This window comes from Ammospiza caudacuta, chromosome 6 (genome assembly GCF_027887145.1).
Source record: "Ammospiza caudacuta isolate bAmmCau1 chromosome 6, bAmmCau1.pri, whole genome shotgun sequence".
NCBI lineage: Eukaryota > Metazoa > Chordata > Aves > Passeriformes > Passerellidae > Ammospiza > Ammospiza caudacuta.
In genome coordinates this window covers 64,680,590-64,691,269 of record NC_080598.1, presented here as the reverse complement: position 1 = coordinate 64,691,269, position 10,680 = coordinate 64,680,590, and the positions used below count along the sequence as shown (strand labels likewise).

General features: G+C 50.8%; 1 protein-coding gene across 1 annotated transcript; it reads left to right on the top strand.

Annotated features, from left to right (window-relative positions):
* The first annotated feature begins 321 nt into the window (after positions 1–321).
* On the top strand, positions 322–10,300 carry LRR1 (leucine rich repeat protein 1). The gene is made up of 4 exons (XM_058807360.1): positions 322–524; positions 598–696; positions 4,010–4,737; positions 9,200–10,300. Exons 1-4 carry the CDS (start codon positions 348–350, stop codon positions 9,450–9,452), a joined length of 1,257 nt encoding a protein of 418 aa, XP_058663343.1. The 5' UTR covers positions 322–347; the 3' UTR covers positions 9,453–10,300.
* The last annotated feature ends 380 nt before the right edge of the window (positions 10,301–10,680 follow it).

Below are 10,680 nucleotides of genomic sequence, written 5' to 3'. Positions count from 1 at the left end.
CTCCCTGTCCCGCCAAGCCGCACCGGCCGCCTCCAGCAGGAGGTGCCCGCGGCCGGCCCCGCGCGGACGGCGCCGCGCTGAGGGCCCGCGCCGGGGCTGCCCGCCGCTGCCGTTGCGGCCGCTGCCGCCGGTACCACCGGAGCCGCCGCCCTCCCTTCCCGCCCCGCGATCCCGCTCGCCGGGCGGCCCCGCGCCCCTCAGCGGGCGGCACCGGGCAGCGGCGGGCTGGCACCGCGGCGGGCAGGCAGCGCGGCGGGCGCCCGTGCGCGCTCAGCGCGGGAGGCCCCCGGCGGCGCCGCCCGCCGTGCGCGGGCCGGGGCCGGTGCCGGTACCGGGGCCGGGCCGGGATGCGGCTGCAGTGCGAGGTGGAGGTGCTCAGCCGGCTCCTGCCCACCTGCGGGCTGCGGGGCCGCGGCCGCGCCGCGCGGGCGCTGCTGTCGCTCGGGCGCCCTCCCGGCGCCGCCGGTGCCGGGATTTACCTCATGGTGTGCACGGCGCGGGACCGCGGCGGGGCTCGCTACAAGGTGGGGACGGCGGCGGGGGCCGGGACGCGGCGGGGGTGCCCCGGGGCGGCCGCTGAGCCCGCTGTGCCCGCAGGTGCAGCAGAACGTGGAGCGGCTCTTCACGCGCTTCGTGGAGGAGGGAAAGGCCACGGTGCGGCTGCGGGAGCCCGCGGTGGATCTGTGCCTCAGCAAGGTGGGACCGGCACCGGGAACGGGACCGGCGGCAGGGTCGCGGCTCACCGGGCTCTGACCCCCGCGGCAGGGCGGGAAGGGAGCTTAAATCCCACCCAGTGCCACCCTTGGGACACCTGCGCTGCCCCAGGCTGCTCCAACCCCAGTGCCCAGCCTGGCCTCGGGCACTGCCAGGGATCCAGGGGCAGCCACAGCTGCTCTGGCAATCCCAGTCCAGCCAGGAATTCCCAATTCCCAATCTCCCACCCATCCCTGCCCTCTGGCACTGGGAGCCATTCCCTCTTTTCTGGGTTCTGTTCTAACTCTCCTGAAGTTCATTCTCATGCTTTGCTTCACAGCTTCTTTAGAAAAAGCTTTTTTCAGCTCTCGGATGCAATGTTGGTGTTTGGCATTAAATCCTGTGTCTCCTCAGCTCAATTTAATTCCCATGAAATTGTTGTTCCCTACAGTTTTTCCCATGGAAAAAAAAAATTGAGAATCCTGTTGTTTTCGTGGACAAAACCATCGTTGTGCTCACCCGCACACGGAGCAGGGCACAGGCACCCTCTCCCCTTATTTCAAATACCTCTGTATTTATTCACAGTTCCCAGAGGATTTGTAGGGGTTTTAACAGCACTGAAGTCACCCAAAAAAACATGTACTATCATGAAATTCTCGTGTCCTTTTCTTCTGTGCCTGTTGCAGGAATCTTTTGTAGCTCTATAGGAGAGAAAAGTAAGACAGGCTTTTTAAACCTCTGAGTTCTTACCTAAAGCTTTCAAGTCAGAGTGTGTAAATAAAAGCAAATCATGTTGATTGGTGGTTTATAAAATCCTTTTTCCTTTCTGACACCTGAATCTGAGGAAAGCAGCCTTAAATTTTATTAACCTGTTAAAGGTTAAATAGGAAGGGAGGACACCAAACCCAGTGATTTTTTTCCTGTTAGAAGCCAGTGTACTCTGTATTTTGGACAAATTAAGGTTTTTGTATTAGATTCAGAAGATCTTCTGCTTCCTTTACTCTGAATTTTTCTGCTGAAGAGTGAGAAATCCAAAAGTTTCTCTCAAAATATTACAGGTTCCTCTTAAGCAACTCCAGAACCCAAATTTAAGATGTTTCGTCCCTTTTCCATACTTTTCTGCCAGATTTTTATTGCTTCATTACAGAAAAGCTCCTTAACTCTCAAATATGAACAAAAACTTGGTGGAGAAGGGATTTCCACAGACTGGAATATTGCTTTTGGGAAATCCCCCTGCTTGTGCTGTGCCAGGCTCTGGATTTGCTGCCCTGAGCCAGCTCAGGAGTGGGGTTGGGAAACATCAGAGCAGAGCAGAAGTAACAAATCCTGGCTGTTTCCTGGGGCTTGTTTCCCAGGTCTGAGCCTGCTCCCCTGGCTCCACCTCAGCTCCGATTTCCTCAGAGCTCTCACACTTGGGAGGCACCAACACAATTTAAACTCCTTTTCCAGCATTGTCTGTGTGGCTGAGACTTTGGGCTTGGGGCAGGAAATTTCATCCTGAGCTCTCCCAAGTAATTATTTGTTTTCTTCTTTTTTCTTTTGGTTTTTTTTTCAGGGTTTCTCAACAAGGGGTTTGGAGATGTCACATGGCCCCTAGGGAGGGCTTGTGGAGGGAATCGAGCTTTGTGCTTAAGAGCAAAGAAATCCTGCCTGTAACTTCATTCTGCTGTGCAATACTGATTTCATTTGGTTCTTACAGATCTGGAGGACTTTTTGGGCTTAATTCCCCTTTTAGTGATCTTGGAAATGCTGCAAATCAGCCTGGAATGAGGGAAATTCTGTAGCTAAATGTGTGTGTTAGACTGGCTGAGGTGATGAGGGCTGGTGGTCTCAGAGTCCCAGGCTGGTTTGGGACAGAAGGGACCTTAAACCCCTTCCCACCCCCCCCTTTCCCCTGTCCCAGGCTGCTCCAAGCCCCATCCAGCCGGGCCTGGGGCATTTCCAGGGACCCAGGGGCAGCCCCAGCCTCTCTGGATCACCTTGGGTACAAAGGTGTTTGTTGTGCATCCTCCCCACCGCTGGAAGGTGGCACAGCAGGAGTTGTGCTTGGAATGCCTAAGGAAAATTATCATTTTAGTTTACACATGCAGTTAAGTTTGACCTTTAATGTCTTTATTTCTCCCACATTTCCATCCAGGATTATCTCAAATGTTTTTGTTTTCTTGTGCCGGGTGCTTGCGGCACATTGTGTACTCCAGTTCTGAACCCTCTCAGATTTGGCCTCATCAAAGACATTTAGGAGCAAAATTGTCTTGGAGGTGCAAAATGTGTCTCTGGGCTTGGGCAGGTGGCAGCTGGGAGCACAAGGACAACCTCTGGGCTCTGAGAACTCCAAGTTGTTTTTTTTCTTTTCCTCTCTGGTTGCAATGTGGATTTTGTTTTAGAATTCACTTTTCAGGTCAGTGCCTGTCAGCTGCACATCAGCTCGAGCAGAGACTTGCTGGAAGATCTAGAAGAGAAAGATTTGGTCACAAATGTCCCTAGAAGTGAATGAAATCAGTGCAACAGATGCATCAGAGCTTTCTGGGTCTTTATTTAAAATAAAAATCACTTGATACTCTGATATTGAGAGTTGGTGGGAGCCTTCGATGGCTCCCCACTGCCAGAGGGAATATGGGATGGGATATTGGGAATTGTTCCCTAAGAGGGTGGGGAGGGGCTGGGCTGGGATTGCCAGAGCAGCTGTGGCTGCCCCTGGAGCCCTGGCAGTGCCCAAGGCCAGGTTGGATGGGTTTGGAGCAGCCTGGGACAGCGGGAGGTGTCCCTGCCATGGCAGGGGGTTGAAGAGGATGGGATTTAGGATCCCTTCCAACCCAGGCTGTCCTGGGATTCTACTGCCAAACTGTTGTATCCCAACTGAAGCATTACTTAGTCATTGCAAAGGATTTGCCTCTTGCCTGCTGCTGGCACAGCCAGAGCTGTGTGTGGCCACTTCACCTGCCTTGAAGCTTCACCTTCCTTTTGCTGAATTCAACCCCAGCTTCCCTCCTTTCTTTCCTAGAAACTTCCAGGAATTATTGCCTCAGGGTTTAGAGCTCTGACTTCCCCACGTGTGTTTGTAACAGCCCTTTATCCTGGTGGATTTCTGGGATCTCCCAGTGCATTGGGGGTTTTTTCTGTACTTCATTTCCAGCTGTGGATTTGGTGCTTTGTTCCTTCCCTGGGTGCTGCAGCACAGTCAGACCAGGACTGTTCATAACAGAGCTGTTCCCCCTCCCATCCCACTGCCCTGCAGAGTGACACCCACAGAACAGCTCAGAGAGTGTTAACAACCAGGATAATGAACTTTTAACTCCGGCCTTGTGTTCCCCTGCAGGCAAATGTGATCAATTTAAAGACTTTCCTTTCAGCCGTGAGACTGGCTCACCAAGGCAACGACAGCGGTGTCCTCCCTCTCTCACCTCTGGTCCCAGCAAAGAACTCCGACGTGGAGAAGCCCAAAACCAAAATGATCATCACTTCCAGGAGGGATTATCCCCTCACCAAGAGCTTCCCCTTCTCCCTGGAGCACCTGCAGACCTCGTACTGCAAGCTGGCCAGGATCGACAGCAGGGTGCTGAGCCTGCGGCGGCTGCGCAAGCTGGACCTGAGCCACAACCACATCAAGCAGCTGCCGGCCACGCTGGGGGACCTGGCGTTCCTGCAGGAGCTCGACCTGCACGACAACCACCTGGAGGCCTTCAGCGGGGCCCTGTGCAGCTCGGGCCTGCAGAAATCCCTGCAGCTGCTGGACCTGAGCCAGAACCAGATCCAGGCGCTGCCGCTGGAGTTCTGCCAGCTGCGGGGCCTGGTGCAGCTGCGGCTGGACGACAACGCCCTGCTGCGCCTGCCCTGCCGCATCGGGCAGCTGAGCCGCCTGCGCTTCCTGTCGGCCGCGCGCAACAAGCTGCCCTTCCTGCCCTGGGACTTCAGGAACCTCTCCCTGGAGAACCTGGACCTCTTTGGGAACCCCTTTGAGCAGCCCAACCCGCTGGTGCCCAACATCCAGCTGAAGATCCCCCTGACTCTGCTGGAGTGTGCTGCCAGGGCCACGGTCAATCACAGGTAAGGGCAGGGAGGCGCAGCTGGCACAGCTCCTTCACACCCGCCTCCCTCACCTGGTTCCCTCCTTTGCCCTCAGTGCCTGCTTTTGTTGGCATTACAGTGCAAGGGTTCCATAGTGGCAGAGTTCTGTACCTCCTGATGTTTCCTGCAGGCAGCTCCTCTAGCACTGGCTCTTCCTTGTCCTCACAGTGGCCAGCTGACTCCAGTCCCCTCAGCCAACCAATCCACTCTTTTATAACACTCTTCTTATTGGCTACAGCCATGGCCTGTTTACATCACATCTGCTCCTAATATTTAATAATTAACCCTCTTTAGGGGGTAAGATTACTTTCTATACTACCTTTATTTACTTATATTCTATCCCTCTACATGCTTTCACACCTATTAACTTCATAACATGAAAATTCCTTTGAATTCCCCTTGTCAAGTCATCAGGATAATTGGTGCCTTTGGAAGCTTTTAAGGAAAGGCAGAGATTGAAGTGTTTTCATCCAGCAAAGGGGGATGAACAGAATATTTTTGGCCAACTTTGGGAAAAGAGAATCAATTCTACAGCCCTGAGCCACTTTTTCTGCAGGCTTGCCCCTGCCATAAGTTTTCCTTAAGCTCCTCATTTCCCTTGGTGTTGGAGTGAAGGTGTTCTGACTTATTCAGAGAGCCCAGCTCTGAGGTAATTTAAAAAATATGATTTCACCAAGTGAATCCCACCCTCCCAGGCTGCTGTTTGTTATCAGCTCCCTCCTCTCTCCCCACCCCTGATCTCTCGTGTCCCAGGAGCCTCCAGGTGCCAGCAGCTGCTGCTCCCACCCTGCTCTGGGTGGGAAGGGAGCACAAAGACAGAAATTTGGCACAGAAAGGGGGAGAGAGGCTGGAAGTGTCCCTGATCTGCACCCTGTGCCCATTCCTGCCTTGAGGGCGGGCAGTGCCCATAAACCCGGGGTAATTGTGCAGAAATTTGCACCAGAGGCATCCACAGGCACACCCTGAAGGGAGCTGAGCCACCACATGTTCTGGGCCAAATCACTGCTGATTTTATAATTAACCCCCACGTGTCTCCTTTCCCAACTCTATATAAATTGCAGCAGGTTTGATGGAAATATTAAGGCATTTTTCTACCTCTAGAAATCTCTCAGCACTGGTCAGATTTCAGTTACTGTAAAAACCTTGAGAAGGGGATGGAACAGAAGGAGAAAGTGCAAAAATAATGTTTGGAACAATCAGTCTTCATTCTGGGAAAGTACCAGAGTTCTTGATTGTGCTTTTCCTAGAAAAAAAGGTGTTCTGAAATTAAGGTGGTGGAAAAGAAAACCCAGAGGAATTTTAGCTGTGTGGAAAGATTTGGGCATGTGTAGGTGGAGGCAGGATGCGAGTCAGGGGGATCTGTGCTGAGTTTGGGGTGCCAGCTGGGCCCTGCTGAGCCCCACACTTCAGCACCCCGAGAGAATTCCTCAGGGAATGACTGACTCTGTACCCCGAGCTCCACACTGCTGCTCTGTGACTGCCAGAGGAGCAATTCCCCTTCCCAGCTCTGGATGTCATTGCTGGCACGAGGGATGGGGAGAGCTGTGGAGCAGGAGAGCTTTTCATTCCCTGCCTGCAGGACTGCAAAAGGCTCAGTTATCTCCTGCTTTCTCTGAGTTGTGTTTAACGTTGCTACTCCTCGGTGTAAGGGGGAGGAGTACATGGTGGGTGCTGTGTCAGGCCAGGGTGAGACAGAGGGTGTGAGGGAAGAACAGAATGTGCCCAATTGTCTCATTATTCTTAATCTTCCTTTAATTCTCTAATTCTCATTACTCCTAATCTCTCTAATTCCCTAGCTGGCTGTGGCCCAGGCTGCCAGCATTGCTGGGAGCTCCCTGTTGGTGTCTCCTGGAGTTCATGGCCTTAGGGCTGCCTTGGGAAGGGGCATTTCAGTCCTCAAATTGGAAATTTCATTCCTGAAATCTCAGGAAGTGGCATTTCAGTCCCAAATCTCTGGTTTTCCATGTCTGTGTGATGCCTGGAGAGGCTCCCTGGAACAGAGGCTGGACAGAGTTAATGAATAAAGCAGGGATTTATTAAAAGGTATTCACAGGATCCACCTTGGGCAGCACAAGAGCCCAGCCTGGGCTGCACCCAAGATGGACCCTGAGTCACAAGTTTTCACACCTTTATAAGTTTTGGTCCATTTCCATATTGGGATTAAAATTGCCCAGTCACAGCTCCAGGTTTTGCAGTCCCACCCTCCCAGGCTGCTCTCCTCAATTCCCTGGTTTTACACTTTTTGGGGCCGGAGCTGCAGCAGTGCCCTTGGTTCTGGGGCTGGAAAAGGATTGAGAGTGACTGAGGAGAGGAAAGGATTGTTCTGTGGGGCTGAGGAGAGGGAAAGGATTGTTCTGTGGGGCTGAGGAGAGGAAAGGATTGTTCTGTGGGGCTGAGGAGAGGAAAGGATTGTTCTGTGGGACTGAGAGGGAAAGGATTGTTCTGTGGGGCTGAGGAGAGGGAAAGGATTGTTCTGTGGGGCTGAGGAGAGGAAAGGATTGTTCTGTGGGACTGAGGAGAGGAAAGGATTGTTCTGTGGGACTGAGAGGGAAATGATTGTTCTGTGTGCCTGAGGAGAGGGAAAGGATTGTTCTGTGGGACTGAGGAGAGGAAAGGATTGTTCTGTGGGACTGAGAGGGAAAGGATTGTTCTGTGGGGCTGAGGAGGGGAAAGGATTGTTCTGTGGGGCTGAGGAGGGGAAAGGATTGTTCTGTGGGGCTGAGGAGAGGGAAAGGATTGAGAGTGACTGAGGAGAGGGAAAGGATTGTTCTGTGGGACTGAGGAGAGGGAAAGGATTGTTCTGTGGGGCTGAGGAGAGGAAAGGATTGAGAGTGACTGAGGAGAGGAAAGGATTGTTCTGTGTCTGAGGAGAGGAAAGGATTGTTCTGTGTGCCTGAGCTGTGAGGAGAGCTGCTAACACCTTATATGAAGTTCAGAGTTACAGCTGTGTGTGTGTATGTTACTGACATTTTATGAAAAATCCCTTTGCCAGGATTTTTCTTCTGAGAAGCTGAGAAGCCTCAGAAAATAAATGCAAACAATAATTATCTGATTGCTTAGAATATGGTTTGGAGGTTGCTCACCAACAGGTGCATCTTTGATTGGTTCAGTGTGAACTGTTTTTAATTAATAACCAATCCCAGTCCAGCTGTGTCAGGACTCTGGTCAGTCATAGGGTTTTTATTATCATTCTTGTCTAGCTTCTGATGCCTCCTTTTTCTTTCTTTAGTATAGATTTGGTATACCATTTTCATATCATAAAACACAATATAACATAATATAACATAGTATAATATAGTATAACATAATGTAACAATATAACATAATACAAATATAATACATAATATAATATACAATACAAATATAAAACATAATATAACATAATACAATGTAGCACAATATAACACAATATAACATAACATAATATATTGTAATATATTATAATGTAATATAACGTAATATAACATAACAGATATATAATATAATAGATATATAATATAATAGATATATAATATAATAGATATATAATATAATATAATATAATATAATATAATATAATATAATATAATATAATAGATATATAATATAATAGATATATAATATAATAGATATATAATATAATATAATATATAATATATCAGCCTTCTGAGAACTTGGAGTCAATTCTCATCTCTCACCTCGTCCTGAGGACCTCACAATGCCTCAACAATTAATAACCACATGCATATATATATTTATTTTTTATATATGTATATAAATACATATGTAAAAAAATATGTGTGTGTGTGTATACACATATTTATGTGTATATATATATGCATATGTATAATTATATATTTGCATATATTTATGTATTTATATAGATATAAATATATATTTTATATAAATATATATATATACACTCACCAATGCAGTGCAGAGTCTGGAAAACATGAAGTCTGGAACTGAAGGCATTGTGTGCCCTGGGAATGGCAGGTGCCTGTGTCTGTCCCTGCCTTTGGGTGACACAGCCCCCTCTGTGCCAGGTGTCTGTCCCTGCCTTTGGGTGACACAGCCCCCTCTGTGCCAGGTGCCTGTGTCTGTGCCAGCCTTTGGGTGACACAGCCCCCTGTGTGCCAGGTGCCTGTGTCTGTCCCTGCCTTTGGGTGACACAGCCCCCTGTGTGCCAGGTGCCTGTGTCTGTGCCTGCCTTTGGGTGACACAGCCCCCTGTGTGCCAGGTGTCTGTGTCTGTGCCTGCCTTTGGGTGACACAGCCCCCTCTGTGCCAGGTGTCTGTCCCTGCCTTTGGGTGACACAGCCCCCTCTGTGCCAGGTGCCTGTGTCTGTGCCTGCCTTTGGGTGACACAGCTCCCTGTGTGCCAGGTGCCTGTGTCTGTGCCTGCCTTTGGGTGACACAGCCCCCTCTGTGCCCATCTCACCCTGTCTCTCCCCGCCCCACAGGATCCCTTATGGCTGCCACCTGCTCCCTTCCCACCTGTGCAAGGACCTGGAGGTGGCCAAGACGTGTCGCTGCGGGAGCGCCTGCCTGAGCAGCTTCATCCAGATCACGGTGACCATGAACCTGCACCACGTGGCGCACACCGTGGTGCTCGTGGACAACATGGGTGGCACCGACGCGCCCGTGCTCTGCTACTTCTGCTCCCTGCACTGCTACTCCCAGTTCCTGGACAGGCACCTCCAGAGCCACGGCTGACGCGGCCAGGACGGGCTGGCACTGGCCAGGACGGGCTGCGGGGCACGGGGGAGCCTGGAGGTGTCACCTGCGGTGTCACCGGAGCTCCCGACGGGGACGAATCCCTCTGGGAGGGAGCGAGGGGACGTGGCCTGGTCTGGCTCTTCTCCTCCTTGGAGAGAGAGGGGACACAGCCTGGCCTGGCCTTGCTTTTGTCCCCCTGGGAGGCAGGGGACACGGCCTGACCTTCTCCCCCTCTGGAGACAAATCCCTCTGGGAGGGAGGGGACACAGCCTGGCCTGGCCTGGCCTGGCTCTTCTCCTTCTCTGGAAGGGAGGGGACACATCCTGACCTCCTCCCCCTCTGAGAGGGAGGGGACATGGCCTGATGTGGCCTGGCCTGATCTCCTCCCCCTCTGGAATCTCCTCTGCCTGTAGCACCAAGCAGAGTTGAGCTGGAGAGAACCTCCCTTGGAATGTATTTCCCTTTTCCTGTGTGCTCTGGGTTTGTGGGTAGGTGCTTCCTTCTTGGAAGGACAAAGGGAATTTGAGTTTATCCCAGATTTCCCCATGTGAGCTCTGCCAGGCCAGCACTGCACTCCCCTCCTGCCAGTGGAGGAGAAATCCCATCCAGAGCAGTTGTGGAATCCCAGGTGCTTCTTTTTTATAAAGGTTCTGTTACAACATTCCCACTCGGAGCAGGGACCAGCATTGCTGGGTTTTTACCAGAGCAAACATTTGTTTTTGGGGTTTCTCTCTTTGTGATACCAGAAATGTCTTTTTTCTAAATACATGCCTGAAACTTTGTTTCTTAATCCTCCTGTTTTAACCATTCTGGAATTTGTTTCACTGTGTTGACTGATTAAATTTTGAAAGCCTTCCATGCACGTGTGGATTGTGTTTTATCTGAGGGGTTTTCATCCAGTCTATTCCAGGAAAACATCAAAATGTTGAGCACATCCAACAATTCTTTTATTTCCTGTCTTGTCAGCTGCTCCATGACTGGGAGATGGGAACAGCAGGGAACAAACACTTGTGTCTAGAATTAATTAATCTCAATTTTTTAATTCTTACCATTCAAGAACAGGTTCATAATCCTAAACTTTCAAATCTAGAATTATTTTATTTGGAGAAGTTTTTAGGATTCCCATTCCCTGGAAGGTGTGATGGCTTGGAGCACACTGAGTGCCAGCTGGGGGAGGTTTAGTTTGGATTTTGGGAAAATTTCTCCAAGGAGAGGGGTTTGGCAC